Source organism: Bos javanicus, chromosome 5, assembly GCF_032452875.1.
Source record: "Bos javanicus breed banteng chromosome 5, ARS-OSU_banteng_1.0, whole genome shotgun sequence".
NCBI classification, from domain to species: domain Eukaryota; kingdom Metazoa; phylum Chordata; class Mammalia; order Artiodactyla; family Bovidae; genus Bos; species Bos javanicus.
In genome coordinates, this window is record NC_083872.1 from 27,033,466 (window position 1) to 27,048,558 (window position 15,093).

Sequence of the window (15,093 nt, forward strand, 5' to 3'; positions counted from 1 at the left end):
ACAGGCAAGATCGTTTGACAGGGGGAGCGATGCAAGAGCGCTGAGCGGAGGAGGGGGTTCCCATCTGAGGGGTTGCTGTTTCAGGGTATAGGAGGGAGCTTATAAGACCGGTCATAGGGCTTAAGGTCGGGGGTGGGATCGCTCCAGGTCACCGCCAGCAGGGAGGTGCGAGGACCAGACGGGCCAGGGACTAGCCTGGAGCGTGCCGGATGGCAGCAGCGGGCTCCTTTAAGAGGCCGTGGCTCCAGCGCAGCATCCCCCGCTCAGGGCGTGTCCGTCCCGGGGGGCCTGGGGCGGGGGCCTCGGAAGGAGCGGGAGTTCAAGCCGTGTGAGGACGGGGTTTGGGGTCGGGGGGTGGGGGGAGAAAGCTGGAACTGACACACCCGTGCACCCGGACACCTCACGAGCATCGCCTGTGACGGCGCCCCTGGTCCGGTCGAGGGCAGCGGGGGGAGGCGGGAAGGAGGAGGAGAAGGAGGAGGAGGCGGGAGCAGCATCCGGAGCCGAGCTGCAGCAGCGCCGCCTTTTGTGCTGCGGCCGCGGAGCCCCCGAGGTGAGAGCCGGGCCGAGTTGTGGAGGGTGGGGGGCAGGGATGGGTCTGGGTCCTGGGATCCAGGTCCCAGGGAGGGTCGGGACGCAAGATGTGGAGGGGTGTGGGGAGGGTGGCGCGGGGATGCTGAGACGGGATGGAGGAACTGGGGACCTGGACCCGCCGCCTGTGGGGATGGGAAGGAGGGGAGCCGAGCTGAGGGACGCCGCGGCCCAGCTTGGAGGTGAAGGGCCTCCAAAGCTGGAAAGGAGTGTATGGGGTGGGGGTAGGGGGATGATTGGGGGACAGACTTAAAGGACAGCGGGCAAGAGAACATCTTCCTCTCCTCCCACTCACCCTCAGGAGGAGGGAATGGGAAGGAGGAGGAGGAAGAGTTTCGGCCCCACAGGAAAGGAAAGGAAGGACAAGGCCTCATAGGCCCCTCACTCCCCCTCCCCACCCCTTGCGCGCGCACAGGCACACTTTGCAGGCTGGACCTGAGGATTATAGGCAGACAGCACCTGTTCCTGGATGCCCAGGTGATGGTCATCTTCCCCTCCCCCATCCATATATGGCTTTCTCCCTTCTCCATCTCTCCATCTGCTCTGGCTCCTCTAACCCATTTCCCCAGCCCAGGCCTTTCATGAACCTCCTCCCTTTTCCCTACACACTCTTTAAACTCCTTGGCCTAAAAATAAGCAAGAATCCTTTCCACAGAGTTAAAACTCCTCTAACCACGGCTTTGGCTAAGGGGTCAGAGTGTGCATGGACAATGGAAGGAAATAGTGGGGTGTCCCTTAGAACTGAAGGAAAAGTCCCACCGTTTAGCTCCCTCTTGGGAGGAGAGTGGGTCAGGGCCTTAGGAAGGGGTGCACACGAGGTCTCTCCTGCACTCAGGGTCCTCTCAAGCCACAGTCAGTGCCTCCCTCTAAACACCATTTCCCTTCCAGCTCACAGAATGGACTCCATGGCTTTGAGAGTTCTGCTGTTTCAGCCAGAGGGTCATACCTAGGGAAGGCAAGTAGCAGGGATTCAGGAAGGAAAGGACCTGAGTAAAAGCCCTGGGTCTTCCTGTCCAGACACTGAAGTTTCTCTGAAGCTTAAGGGCCTGCTCTGTCCTATCTCACACTTAAGGGTGGAAAAAAATTCTGCGCTCTCCAGCCGGGCAGCCCATCCACTCACTCACTATAGGGACTGCGGGATGCTGGGATGACCAATGGTGTGAGACACTAACTCCAGCACTTGTGAAAACAAGCAACTAAATATCCACCCTGTAATTCAACCCAGTTACAGGCAGGAGAGTCAAGTTTACATAAAGAAGTGGCTCAGGACTTCTTGGGTGTCCTTCCGCTAAGGAAGGCAGAACCCGTCTAAAATCCAACTGCTGTTTGTAGGTTCCTCCCCGAGAGGTGATGATGTGCTACTCTGGCTTTGCCAGGAAGAGGACCCTAAATTCTAGTACCCACTACATGGACTCGCCCTGTGACTTAGCACAGGCAGTCCCACCTTGCCCTGCTGGGCTGGGAGAAAGGATTAGGGAATCAACCCTTTCAGGAGTCCCTGTTGGGGCAGAACAGAGAATAGTATGGAAATGACACCAGCAGGGGACACAGGAGCTTCACGATAGCTGGCCACAGACACTGGTCTGTCTGCTTCATTTGCTCCCAGAAGAACTAGGGGCAGCTGTGTGTTGGGGAAAGGTGATGAGGAGGCAGGGGCGCTTACTCCAGAGTAGACTAAGGATCTTCCTCTGGTTCCTTCTCTCCTTACTCCCTTTTCTATCCCCTATGTTTACCCAACTCTCCATCTGTACCTTCCCCGCTGCCTCTTGCTTTGAGGAGGCAGACAGGGGAAAGAAGGGAAGGGACACCATTTATAAAAACCTACTGCTGCTTGTTAGGTCCTTTCCATATGCTAATGTTTATAGGGAGCTTCCTGTATGCCAGGTAACAGGCGCACGAACTTTATTTGGATTATCTCAATACCACTCATAACAATACTGAGAGGTAGTGTGATCATCATCTCTATTTTAGGGATGAGGAAACTGAAACTTAAAGAAGTTAAGTAATCTGTTCAAAATCAAAAAATCAGTGGCCAAAGAGTTTAGGATTTGAATCCAGGTCTGTCTGACCCAGAGCCTGTGTTCTTACCCTCATAATAGCTTGCATTGCCACCGTGTGAATTAGTGAGCCCCCATTTAGAGATGAAGAAACTGAGGTTTGTTAAGTCTCAGGCAGGGACTTTGCAGATGGTCCAGTGGTCAAGACTCCACGCTCCCAATACAGGAGGCACAAGTTCAGTCCCTGGTCAGGAAACTAAGATCCCACACGCCTCATGCCACGCGGCCAACAAAAAGTCTCGTAGTCCAGGTCACCCAGCTGGAGACTGTGGTCAAGAGCAGAGGCAGGCCCTCAACCAGACCACTCTGCTTCTCAGGTCATCCATGTTCCCTCCCTGTCTTACTGTCCAAGGCTGGGTGACAGAAATCAATAATAGGCATTCTGTAATTTTCATTTCTTCTTTTTCAACTTAAAATAGGTTTTTAAATTTCTTAATAAAAATACCCACAATTCCATCTACTTAGCAATGGTTATACATTTCTATCTGTCCTTCCATATCTTTTTCAATAGCACCCGGCTCAGGAACAATTTGTTAAAAATACACAGAACTTCTTCCAGGCTCACCTGAAGTCCTGAGTAGCAGGGACCCCTATGAGCCACCATACCTTGCTATTTGCCTCCCCTTCCCCTCACATCTTAACGGTAGGGCTGAGGGGTGATCCTGGGCCACGAGAGCCATGGGGTGACGACAGGGTGCAGAGAAGGAGGCCTTCCCCCTCAGTTCAGAGGAGGTGGGACATAAGGATTTGCAGAGGAAGGACGGGGGGCCTCTAGCACACCACTGCCTTTGGGACCTGGTTCCCCTGGGACCTGAAAACAAGTTGTGTCCTGGGGAAATAGAAGGTTGGAGACCCAAGTCTCCCTTCTGACCAGAGAGAAGAGACGGCCTCTCCAGACTCCAGAATCTACAAAGACCTGGTGTCCAGCCAACCAGAAAGACAAAGCCAGGAGCCTGGCACTGTGCTCATGGCATTCCCTACATCATCTTACTTAGCCCTCACTACCCCATAAGGTAGGGGTGGGAATCTCAGAGGGATTATGGTCCTTAAACTAATTCGTGGCAAAACCAAGGTTCTAGTTCTGATCTCTCCAAATCCAAAGCTGGTTCCTTTTTTCCTAAGTAGTACTGCTCCCTCCCAGCCCTTTCGGTACCCACTCTACCGGAAGAAGTGGTGCTGGCTAGAGGTTTAGGGGCTGGACCTGTGTGAGCCTGGGGGCCTGGAGATAGGGGTGATCTCCAGTTTTACCCTGGCTCTCAGGGGAAAGCATTCCCCCCTCAGGAGGACACAACAGACAAGCTACAGTTCTTTCCAGCTGAGAATAACCCTGGCGCCAGGACCCTTGGCCAGGAGGGGTTAGAGTCCTTTATTCTCTCAGGAGTGTCTTGGGGCTCCTTTCCCTGGGAAGACATTCCTTACACCCCCACTCAAGAGAGATGGGGAATCTTCCTCCCTTTCCTGAGTGCAAAACAGAGTCCAAGACAGTGGCGAGGGCTCATTATGGGAGCCCAAGACTTAGACAGATGGCCTGGCCTCTCAACTGAACCCCCAAGACAGCCAGACAAGCAGCCTGGCGTTGACATTCTGCTGTTAAACAGGAGGGAGAGAGAAAGGACTTAAAGGGTTGCCTTGCCACAGGCCTCCAGCCTTTCAGGCAGGAGAACCAAGGTTGGGGGGGGGGGTACTCCCTGCCCCCACAGTACCACCAGCAAACAGAGAATCTGGTACCTGAAACTGATCTGGGGCCCCCCCTCCCCGGTGCCCACAGAGCCTCTTTTGCATAATTTACGGGCCACTCTGCCCCATACCCAATCTGAAGCAGAATTCTGCACTGTGAGCATTTGATAAACATGGGTGACAGAATGACTGACAGGTCCACCCGCTCCCGTCACATCCCAGCCCTTCCCCCACACTCTGCATAATTGATGGCCAGGGAGACAGCTCCCCTCCCCCCCGGTGACCGGGTGTCTGGGCCAGGGGCTCCTAGCCGTGATATCCCCCTCCAAAGCCTCGGCGCCAGGGCCCAGCTGGGGGGCAGTGGGACACAGCTGGCAGGTCAGAGATAAAGGACACAGAGAGGGTGTGGGCCAGGAGAGAGGAATCTCTCCTTCACTAGAATTCCCTGGGGCCTCAGCTCCGCCACCTCCACTCCCCTCACCACACACACGCACGTGCACACCACACTCACTCCTTCAGGTCAATCTGGAAGAGCTGTCATTAGCCTGAGAACCAGGAAAGGGTGGGTTGAGCCTGGCTAGGTTCTCTCCCTTTTCTTTGGTCCCATCCACTACTTCTTCAGCTTCTTCCACTGCCCGAAAAGACAAACAGGTGAAATGGCTTCTCTCTCTCCCCAGCTGCCGGCCCTGGATACAGGAGGGGCCCCTGGGGAGGCCTGGGCAGCTGGAGGGAAGATCGGCTTCAAGTGTCGTGGAGCGTGTCACCCTCTCTATGCCTAAGCCTCCTGGTTGCCAAACACCAGATGAAAGCTGAAAAATTCCTTTACAAAGCCAGGTGTTGTACCTACTCAGAACTCAGCTTCTAAATACGAAAGGAATCAGGGAGGGCACAGATCTCCTGTTTTTCAATCCCCTTTCATTCAGCTCCTTTTTCCGTGTCCTTTGCTTCCCAAATCAGTTTTTCAGCCCATCCTTCTTAGGACTGCCTCTCCCAGTGTTTCACGCTCTTCTGTTTCTCAGCTAGACAGGCCCTCCTTTTCTGGTCTGCCTTTCGCCCTTTCTCCTGTCCAGTCTCCCCGTTTTCCCATTTCCTGCTTTCTCTATGGCACCGCACCCCCAATGCCGACCCAAGTCCCCTCTCTTCACCACCACAGCTCTCTCTCCGCTGCACTCGGGGACGGGGGTGGACATGGGGAAGACGGGACGCAGAGGCGGTGGCTGGCTGGGGTCGGTGGTCCCTGCCTGCGAGCCCGCAACCAGCACGTGGGCCAGCCCAGATCAGGGGCGGGGCCCTGGCGCGGCCCCACCCCCGCGGTCGCCGCTCACGTGACTCCGGGCTAATCTTGTCCCGGTGACTTCACGCGCCGCCTCGGGTCCAGTCGTCATGGTTACGCCGCAGCGCCCAGCGCTTCCCCCAACCCGCTGCGTCCCCTCCCGGACACCCTCCTCTCACGGCCGGGCCCCCGCCCCGCCCCCAGCTCCTTTCCACGTGACGGCCAGGAAGGAGGTCGGGAAGGGGGAGGGGGCGCTGGGGCCGTAACCCCTTCCTCTCCGCTGCGAACCGCCCTCACTCTGGCTTCTAGCTGTCTGAGCGCCCCAGTCCCGCCAGCCCTCCCCGCAGACCCGCCCGGGCGGAGTGCCGGGAGCCCCAGCCTTCGTTCTCAGCGGCCCCAAAGGGGCGGCCGGCTTGAGGAGGCACAGGCAAAAGCCCTCGGGTCCTCCCGCGGACGTTCTCCAGCGAATTGGCACGTTGCTTGGCCTGTCGTTTGTCTTACTATGTGCATCTCACTCCTTGAAGCCGCCGTTATCTCGCAGGATATGTTGGGGGTCCGGAGGCTGGGATTTCATCTTTCTGAGCCTCGGTTTTCTCAAGAGTGTAAAGAGACCTATAATAATACCTCCTTCCCTGGAGAGTTCTGAGGAGTGAGGGAGCTAGTACATGTGGTCCTTAGGACGATCCTCGGATGCATAGAACAGTGGTTGCACCTAACTGGGCACCTTCATGCGCTCTGGATGCTGTTGGAAGCCCTGGGATCCCGTGTGGCGTCGTCACTCTCAGGAGTACAGGCTCTCAAAGGACGCCCGACCGTACTGTGCCTCCAGGATGGTGGGAGCCATCATGCAGGAAGCACAGCTCAGACTGGACATTAACTCAGAGCATGGGGAGGGGGGGCACTTCCAGGATGAAGTGAAACTTGGAGGACAACAGATGGTATGTGAGAAGCGCCTTCCAGACTGAGAACGACTGGGCACTGAGCTGGAGCCTCATCCTAGCTGAAGTACTTAGGACAGGTTATTTAAGACCTCTAATACCTCTGTTAAATGAGAGTAACTTAGACGCCTAATTTAAGAGATTTTAGGATTAAATAAGCTAATGGACCTATAACAGAGGCTAATATGGGCGGCAGCTTTCCATAAGTGTGAGCCATTCTCATTAGGTGCCCTGGCCCAAACACCTGATGAACCTTGGGAACAGGCTCAGTTCAGTAGGGCCTGGGTACGAACAGCAATGGAAGATGAGGCTGGGGAGGGGCCAAGAGCATGGAGGTGAGGCTACAGGACCAAGGAGGGGCTACTAGAGGGTTTGAAGAAAAGGGGAGCTCCAAAAGGCCAATTTGTGCTTTAGAAAGACCCTTCTAAAGGGTGGGTGGAGAATGGGGTGGAGGGGGATCTTGGAAGAACTTGGAGACCATTCAAGGGGCAGTTGTCCTAGGTCACGTGACAGCTACTGAGGCCTGGATTAAGGCAGTAATGTGGAATAGAGGAGAAATTAGTAAGGCATTGGTTCTGGTCTTTACCGATGTGCCAGGCATAAGAATCACCTCAGGTGCTTGTTAAACACTTAGGTATTTGAGAGGCCTGGAAATTGTTACAAGAGCTGAGCCCATCAGAGGTGCCAAGCCTCTCTGTGCATACATCCCCACCCAGGGAGTCCTTTTTATTGTAGATTCCTGCCACCCCTCTCCAGTAGTGACTCAGAAGCTCCGGTGCAAGGGGTCAAGGAGGGACGCTACTATACTGAGTAGTGTTAAGAGAGGCATTTTGGCCTCCGAAATCCCTACCTCTCAGAATCTGGTAACTGGTAAGATGATGTGGGAGATGGGAGATGAGATGACTTCCGTCAGGCTGAAAAATCTGCTGTGCCTGAACGATAGCTAGTCTGTCCTTTTGTGCAGTTGGAGAAATCAAGGCTCAGATACAGCTTGGCTGAGGTCAGCTATCAATTGGGACAAATCTCCATTGATTGGAAAGCTAGGTAGTAGGGGACAGAGTAATGAAGAGGAAAGGAGATAGGCCCTTCTCTAAGTGAGCCCTGAGGGAGCAGCTGGACTAATGGGAGGGACAAGGTGGGGGGATGGTGGAGAGGGGGGACCAAGCGAGCAGGCTACACAGCCTGCCCTGACAGCTTCTGCCTCCTCCTCGGACAGTTCTACCTTTTTCCCTCTGTGTCTGTGCTGGGCACAGAGCTGATCAGCTGTTGCTTGGATCAGCCCAGGTGTGTAGCTGTGAGCACCTGAGAGACCCAGTTGTGAGCCTTGAGTGTGCCTTAGGATAAGACTCTCAGCAGGATCACATATCGAGTACATGAGTGTGAGGCCCAGGTGTATCACATGTACACAGGAGGGGTGGAAATGTCATTGAGAGTGCCTGAGCGGCAGAGTCTGAGCAGTGTCATCTGTCTTTGCTTCGGTGTGAGGGAGGCCTGCATGTACTGTTAACATGTGTAAGATTGAGACTCAAAGTAAAAGTTGTGTATCTGAAAGACCCTAATACAACACTCGTGTGCATGTGAGCCTCAAGTGAAAGAAACATGTTTTCCAGAGGTGAGTTACAGCACTCTTACAGGGAGAAGGGATCTAGTCTGTTACCATACTTGAGATTGGGACATACTTCCCCAGTATCTACCTTAGCAGGGCTGTTAGCTGTATCCGCCTGAGAGTGATACTTAGGTATGTTGCCTATATACCTGAGTAAGGAAGACTCCGGGAGCTGGTGATGGACAGGGAGGCCTGGCGTGCTGTGATTCATGGGGTCGCGAAGAGTCAGACATGACTGAGTGAACTGAACTGAACTGAACTGAAGGAAGACTTATGTTACTAATAGATGCTAGAGAGGAAGCCTGTGTATCAGGTTCCCCAAGATGGGTCCCAGCTGAAACTTGGAGGAAGATGGGTACCTGAAGCTAAAATATGTGTTACTTCTAGGAGTGTTCTTGTGTGCCCAGCTCCCCAACTTGTGCCTCTGCCTCTATGTACCTGAGCTGGGCACCTGGGGCTTTGACAGCTCCTCCCTCTTTTTCCACAGGGCCCACCGCTTACCACCACACTGGGGCCCAGAGGCCATGGCCTGCCTCCATGAGACCCGCACACCCTCCCCTTCCTTTGGGGGTTTCGTGTCCACCCTAAGCGAGGCATCCATGCGCAAGCTGGACCCAGACACTTCCGACTGCACCCCCGAGAAGGACCTGACGCCCACCCAGTGTGTACTCCGAGACGTAGTGCCACTCGGGGGTCAGGGCGGGGGCGGGCCCAGCCCCTCCCCAGGTGGAGAGCCGCCCCCTGAGCCTTTTGCCAACAGTGTCCTGCAGCTCCACGAGCAGGATGCAGGGGGCCCAGGGGGAGCCACTGGGTCCCCTGAGAGTCGGGCGTCCAGGGTCCGAGCGGATGAGGTACGGCTCCAGTGCCAGAGCGGCAGCGGCTTCCTGGAGGGCCTCTTCGGCTGCCTGCGCCCTGTGTGGACCATGATCGGCAAAGCCTACTCCACGGAGCACAAGCAGCAGCAGGAAGGTAGGCTGTGTCCATAAGGGGGCCCTTTCCCGTCTCCCTGAGCCCGAGATGTGTTTGGACAGCCGCACCAAAGTCGCCCGATGACCCTTTCACCCCCCCGAGCCCAGCCCCCGCCCCTTATTTGTCCATCAGCTGCTGAGTCCCCAGCTTTATTTTAGGCCACCTCTTCATTTCCTCCATCCCCTCAAATCTAACCTTCTTGGCCTGTTTTAGCTGCTTTTCTACCTCACCCTCTTTGAGTCATTTCAGCCAACCCCAGGCTTTCCCCAGTGCCTGACCACCCCAAGGCCCTGAGTGTGGCTCTCTGAGCCTATGGCACTGTGCCTCCTGTCCACAGACCTTTGGGAGGTCCCCTTTGAGGAAATCCTGGACCTGCAGTGGGTGGGCTCAGGGGCCCAGGGCGCCGTCTTCCTGGGGCGCTTCCATGGGGAGGAGGTGGCTGTGAAGAAGGTGCGGGACCTGAAGGAAACTGACATCAAGCACCTGCGAAAGCTGAAGCACCCAAACATCATCACCTTCAAGTAAGGTCCAGGGCAGGGGCCGTGGTACTCTCCCCTCAGCGCACTCTTCTGAGGGCAGAGACCTACTTGGGTAGCAAGGGATCTTCCTGAAGTGGGTATCAAAATGGCACAGTTGGGAAGGGGGTACCAGGTGTGAAGCACGGGGCTGTTGGGATGGCTGAGGCCTTCATCCCACTGTGTTCGGCTCCCAGGGGTGTGTGCACCCAGGCTCCCTGCTACTGCATCCTCATGGAGTTCTGCGCCCAGGGCCAGCTGTACGAGGTGCTGCGGGCTGGCCGCCCCGTCACGCCCTCCTTGCTGGTTGACTGGTCCATGGGCATCGCCGGCGGCATGAACTACCTGCACCTGCACAAGATTATCCATCGGGACCTCAAGTCCCCCAAGTGAGTAAGCGAGCGAGCAGGGAGAAGCGCCTGTGCAGTCTCCCATAGGTGTCCCCACCCAGGGCAGTGTGGCCATCTCCCTGCTTTCAGACCCTGTCCTAAAGTCCACATGGCCATGTCAGAAACCCTTCCCAAGTGACAGCCCTATCTTGAGAAGGCTGTGGTAAGCCCTCCATTTCCGGGTGTCCCAAACGACTTCAAACAGTAAGAGTTGCAGCTAGAGGAGGCGCGTGGAGGGGCGCGGACCCCAGCTGACTACACTCTTTACCAGCATGCTAATCACCTACGACGATGTGGTGAAGATCTCCGATTTTGGCACTTCCAAGGAGCTGAGTGACAAGAGCACCAAGATGTCCTTTGCAGGGACAGTAGCCTGGATGGCCCCTGAAGTGATCCGCAACGAACCTGTGTCTGAGAAGGTTGACATCTGGTGAGGGCCAGGTTGAGGACTGAAGGTGGCAGGTGGCCAGCGGTGGGTGGGGAGAGGGTTGTTCCAGGGCCTGAGTGCAAGTGAGATGAGCCTGCAGTGAGCAGGGCCTCTGGAGGAGGGCCTCCTCCAAAGTGCTGTCCCCTCTCATCCCTAGGTCCTTTGGCGTGGTGCTGTGGGAGCTGCTGACTGGTGAGATCCCCTACAAAGACGTAGATTCCTCAGCCATCATCTGGGGTGTGGGAAGCAACAGTCTCCATCTACCTGTGCCCTCCAGCTGCCCAGACGGCTTCAAAATCCTGCTTCGCCAGTGCTGGTAAGGACCACCTGGGAAGCAAGGGAGTATGGATGATGGTTAGCCAGCCCAGGATCCGGGCATCCAGGCCCAGAATCCTCAACAGGGAAAGGGGAACTGGGCTCCCAGATACGGCTCTCCAAGACCCTAGGACTCAGAGTGTGGATCAGGGGCGCTAGGATAAAGAACTGAGAGGAGCTGGGGAGACCAGTAGTCTGCAGGGGTGTGTGTGACCTGTTTCCTTATCTGCAAAATAGGGACAGCAGCATCTGATAGAGAGGGTGCTTATGAAGTGCCAGTGCAGGCCCAGCACAGCCGCTAAGCACGGCTGGCTAGACCTCAAGTAGACTGCCTCAGGACACTCCCTGGAAGGCCAGGGCCCTGCATCCTTGTTTGGAACCTAGACCGTGGAGGAAGGTGGGAGATTTCTAATTTTTCACTAAGCCATTTCCCAAAGTGTTTTTTTAATGGAGTTACTCAAAAAGGTTTGTTTTGGCAAACAAGTTGCAAGATAGGATTAAATAGGTTTCCTTACTGCAGGACTTTGACTTACTACAGACAGCTTGTAACATGTCCTGGCTAGTTGACCAGGGAATCCTTTTGTCACAGCAAACATTCTAGGGTTGGATTCTCCAGGACCAGGACACACTTTGGGAAAGGGTGCTCTAATTCCTTCCTGAAATGCCTCCCCCCCCCCCAACTTTATTCCATCTAGGAACAGCAAACCTCGAAACCGCCCATCATTCCGACAGATCCTGCTGCATCTGGACATTGCCTCAGCCGACGTACTCTCCACACCCCAGGAGACTTACTTTAAGTCCCAGGTGTGCTGTGGAGAGGAAGATGAATGCCCCGGCTCCCTCTCTTTGCAGAGATAATGATACCCTTTGAGGGGAGGCTGGGAAGAAGGGTGGCTGGGGATGGGTAGATCAGCTCTTGAAGGGCTGGGACCTGTCTTGGTTGATCCCGTGCCCCAATCCTTTTTGCTGCCACACACCACAGTCTGCAGCAGCACAGGCACCTACAGGTGTGACAGGTAAAGGGATGTCCCTCACTGCGAAATGTCTCTCCACCCCCAGGCAGAGTGGCGTGAAGAGGTAAAGCTGCATTTTGAAAAAATTAAGTCAGAAGGGACCTGTCTGCACCGCCTAGAAGAGGAGCTGGTGATGCGGAGGAGGGAGGAGCTCAGGTGCGTGCTGTGTTTGGCAAGGTGACTTCACCAACTGCAGGGCTGGTAGAGCGGTTCCCAGAGACTGGGATAAATGATGGCAGCAGATGAAGCCAGCTCACCTCTGAACACTTCTACCCATTTCAGACATGCCCTGGACATTAGGGAACACTATGAGCGGAAACTGGAGAGAGCCAACAACCTGTACATGGAACTTAATGCCCTTATGTTGCAGCTGGAGCTGAAGGAACGGGAGCTACTCAGGTAACCACACACGCCCTCACGCACCAATTCCCATCTTCTGAAGCTGTACCTGACTCCCAGAGTCTACTGAGCCTTGGCCCAGCTCCCTCGTCACATGCCTAAGGCGTTTTGTCTTTAGGAGGGAGCAAGCTTTAGAGCGGCGGTGTCCAGGTCTGCTGAAGTCACACCCTTCCCGGGGCCTGCTGCACGGGAACACGATGGAGAAACTGATCAAGAAGAGGAATGTCCCACAGAAACTGTCGCCCCACAGCAAAAGGTAGGACCAACCAGAGTTGACAAGTGCCACGGTTCCAGAATGGCAAGGGGGTGCTGGAGAGACAGGTGTAGGGCTCAAGAATGCCAGGAAGACGATACTTAGGTGGGAGAGAGGTGCCTTTTACTGCCTAAGTAATGTGTTAAATCTCCAACTTGCACTTTCCCTCTCCCACCAGGCCAGATATCCTCAAGACTGAGTCTTTGCTACCCAAACTAGATGCAGCCCTGAGTGGGGTGGGGCTTCCTGGGTGTGCTAAGGGCCCCCCCTCACCAGGACGGAGTCGCCGTGGCAAGACTCGTCACCGCAAGGCCAGCGCCAAGGGCAGCTGTGGGGACCTGCCTGGGCTTCGTGCAGCTGTGCCACCCCATGAACCTGGGGGACCAGGAAGCCCCGTGGGGCTAGGCGGGGGACCCTCAGCCTGGGAAGCCTGCCCTCCAGCCCTCCGTGGGCTCCACCATGATCTCCTGCTCCGAAAGATGTCTTCATCGTCGCCAGATCTGCTGTCAGCAGCATTGGGAGCCCGGGGCCGGGGGGCTACAGGGGGAGCTGGGGATCCTGGCTCACCACCTCCAGCCCGGGGAGACACGCCCCCAAGCGAGGGCTCAGCACCTGGCTCCACCAGCCCGGATTCACCAGGGGGAGCCAAAGGGGAGCCGCCTCCACCAGTAGGACCTGGTGACAGTGTAGGGCTGCTGGGAACTGGAAGGGAAGGGACGGCGGGACGGGGAGGAAGCCGGGCTGGGTCCCAGCACTTGACCCCAGCCGCACTGCTGTACAGGGCTGCTGTCACCCGAAGTCAGGTAAACGGATGCTGCCTGACCTCTTCCCCTTCCCTTCTCCCCACTGTAGCTCCCACCTTCCGTTCTTTTTCTCAAGCCATTCCTAACACTATATAACCATGTTTCCTTATCCTGAGTTCTTGACCTCTTTCCTCCTCTGACCAGTCACTCATCTTTCCTGCAGAAACGCGGCATCTCATCAGAGGAAGAGGAAGGAGAGGTGGACAGTGAAGTGGAACTGGCCTCAAGCCAGAGGTGAGTGATGGAATTAGGAGGTAACAGCATTCTTCGCTTTCCACTGCAAGGTGTAGTCAAGCTGTGACCCTGGTTGTTCCCACAAACAGGTGGCCTCAGGGCCTGAAAATGCGCCAGTCACTATCTACCTTCAGCTCAGAGAATCCATCAGATGGGGAGGAGGGCACAGCTAGTGAGCCTTCCCCCAGTGGCACACCTGAAGTTGGCAGTACCAACACAGATGAGCGGCCGGATGAACGGTCTGATGACATGTGCTCGCAGGGCTCAGAAATCCCACTGGACCCACCAGCTTCTGAGGTGGTTACTGGCCCAGAACCCAGCTCCTTGCCCGTCCCACACCACGACCTACTCAGAGGGGAGCAGGTACGTCACACCAACCAGGTACTGACCAGGGAGGAGACAGCCTGATCATTTGAGGGCTACTGGGTTGACAGATGCACAGGCCAGAGAGAGAGGTACTTAACCTCTGTCACTCTGTAGCTGAAGCTGTTCCCTCCCATACTGAAGAGCAGATATTCACCTGATAGACTCTGGGAGATTTAGAGTACTTAATAAGGTTGCTTGCATGCTACCTATAAATTGCAACCAGGGGGAAATCCTGACAGTCTGGTGCCTTGGAGAATGGCCTGAACCACTGAAATTTAGATACAGTAAAATCACTAACTTGTTACTACAAAGATGTCAGTGGATCCTGAAGGAAGCGATTTGCCAAGAGATGGCGTCTCACCTCACTGCCTTTCTGCTTTTTCCAGGGCCCTCCCAACCCTGAGGACTCAGACTGTGACAGCACTGAACTGGACAACGCCAACAGCGGTGAAGCCTTGCGGCCCCCAGCCTCCCTCCCTCCGTGAAAGCCACCCTCATCCCTGTACATAGAGAAATATTTATATAAGTAATATATATGCGCCACATAATCAATAAAGACAGGGCTGTCCCAGCCGTAAGTTGGGCTCAAGGGAGACTGACCCCTAACCAAGTCACCTGATAAACTCTAGGGACACTGGCAGCTGTGGAAATGAAGGATAAATACTGCCCTAGAGATATGGTTAAGGGCAAACTGGCCCCTTCCTGCTTCACCCCCATGAGTTCAACCAGTGGTGAGGCAACATGAAAGCCCAACTTGCCTATGTTCCTTTACTTTCTCTGCCCAAACCCTAAGGAGCAGGAAAGGGAGCCATTTAGACTGCACTTTTTTTTGTTTTCTGTTTACTCTGTTTACACATTTTGCACTTGGGAGGAGGGAGGCTAAGGCTGGGTCCTCCCCTCTGAGGTTTCTCAGGTGGCAATGTAATTTCTTTGTCCCTCCATTTCTCTGCCCAAGCCCTGGCTTAGGGCCCAGGGGAGGCCAGGAGATTGTGAAAGCATGTGATGGCTCAGGCTGAAGAACCGGGGTATTGTTTTAAGTCCCTACTTTTATCTTGGTGCCTGACTGGGGTGGGGACTGTCATATTGTAACCCCTGTGAAAAACCTTGAAATATAACCACTCCATGCAGGCCCAGCTGTTGAGGGTTTTCTTGGTGAATGAATGGGGTAGCTTGCATGGTTAAGTAGGAGCCGTGGGCTTTGGAAATTACCTACAATGCTGAATGACTTGCTCCTTTTATGCTTTAAGTGATGCTAACCACTTAGAGCA

The 15,093-nt window shown here is 55.2% G+C and overlaps 1 protein-coding gene across 4 annotated transcripts; it reads left to right on the plus strand.

Annotated features, from left to right (window-relative positions):
- The first annotated feature begins 351 nt into the window (after positions 1 to 351).
- MAP3K12 (mitogen-activated protein kinase kinase kinase 12) lies at positions 352 to 14,958 on the plus strand. Of its 4 annotated transcripts, XM_061415870.1 has the most exons (15): positions 837 to 1,068; positions 8,630 to 8,803; positions 8,903 to 9,111; positions 9,449 to 9,632; positions 9,824 to 10,015; positions 10,287 to 10,445; positions 10,600 to 10,758; positions 11,453 to 11,561; positions 11,817 to 11,926; positions 12,053 to 12,169; positions 12,288 to 12,425; positions 12,601 to 13,225; positions 13,389 to 13,459; positions 13,549 to 13,822; positions 14,212 to 14,958. In XM_061415870.1, exons 1-15 carry the CDS (start codon positions 1,061 to 1,063, stop codon positions 14,308 to 14,310), a joined length of 2,628 nt encoding a protein of 875 aa, XP_061271854.1. In that variant the 5' UTR covers positions 837 to 1,060; the 3' UTR covers positions 14,311 to 14,958. The 4 variants fall into 4 exon arrangements, with proteins under 4 accessions (XP_061271851.1, XP_061271854.1, XP_061271850.1 ...); XM_061415867.1 differs by lacking the exon at positions 837 to 1,068 and adding an exon at positions 352 to 553 and having other exon boundaries at positions 8,630 to 9,111; XM_061415866.1 differs by having other exon boundaries at positions 8,630 to 9,111.
- The last annotated feature ends 135 nt before the right edge of the window (positions 14,959 to 15,093 follow it).

Coding starts and splice junctions, on each gene's coding strand:
- MAP3K12 (XM_061415866.1), top strand. Junction 11,562..11,816: donor AGACTTACTTTAAGTCCCAG/GTGTGCTGTGGA, acceptor CTCCACCCCCAG/GCAGAGTGGCGTGAAGAGGT. Junction 13,823..14,211: donor ACCTACTCAGAGGGGAGCAG/GTACGTCACACC, acceptor TGCTTTTTCCAG/GGCCCTCCCAACCCTGAGGA.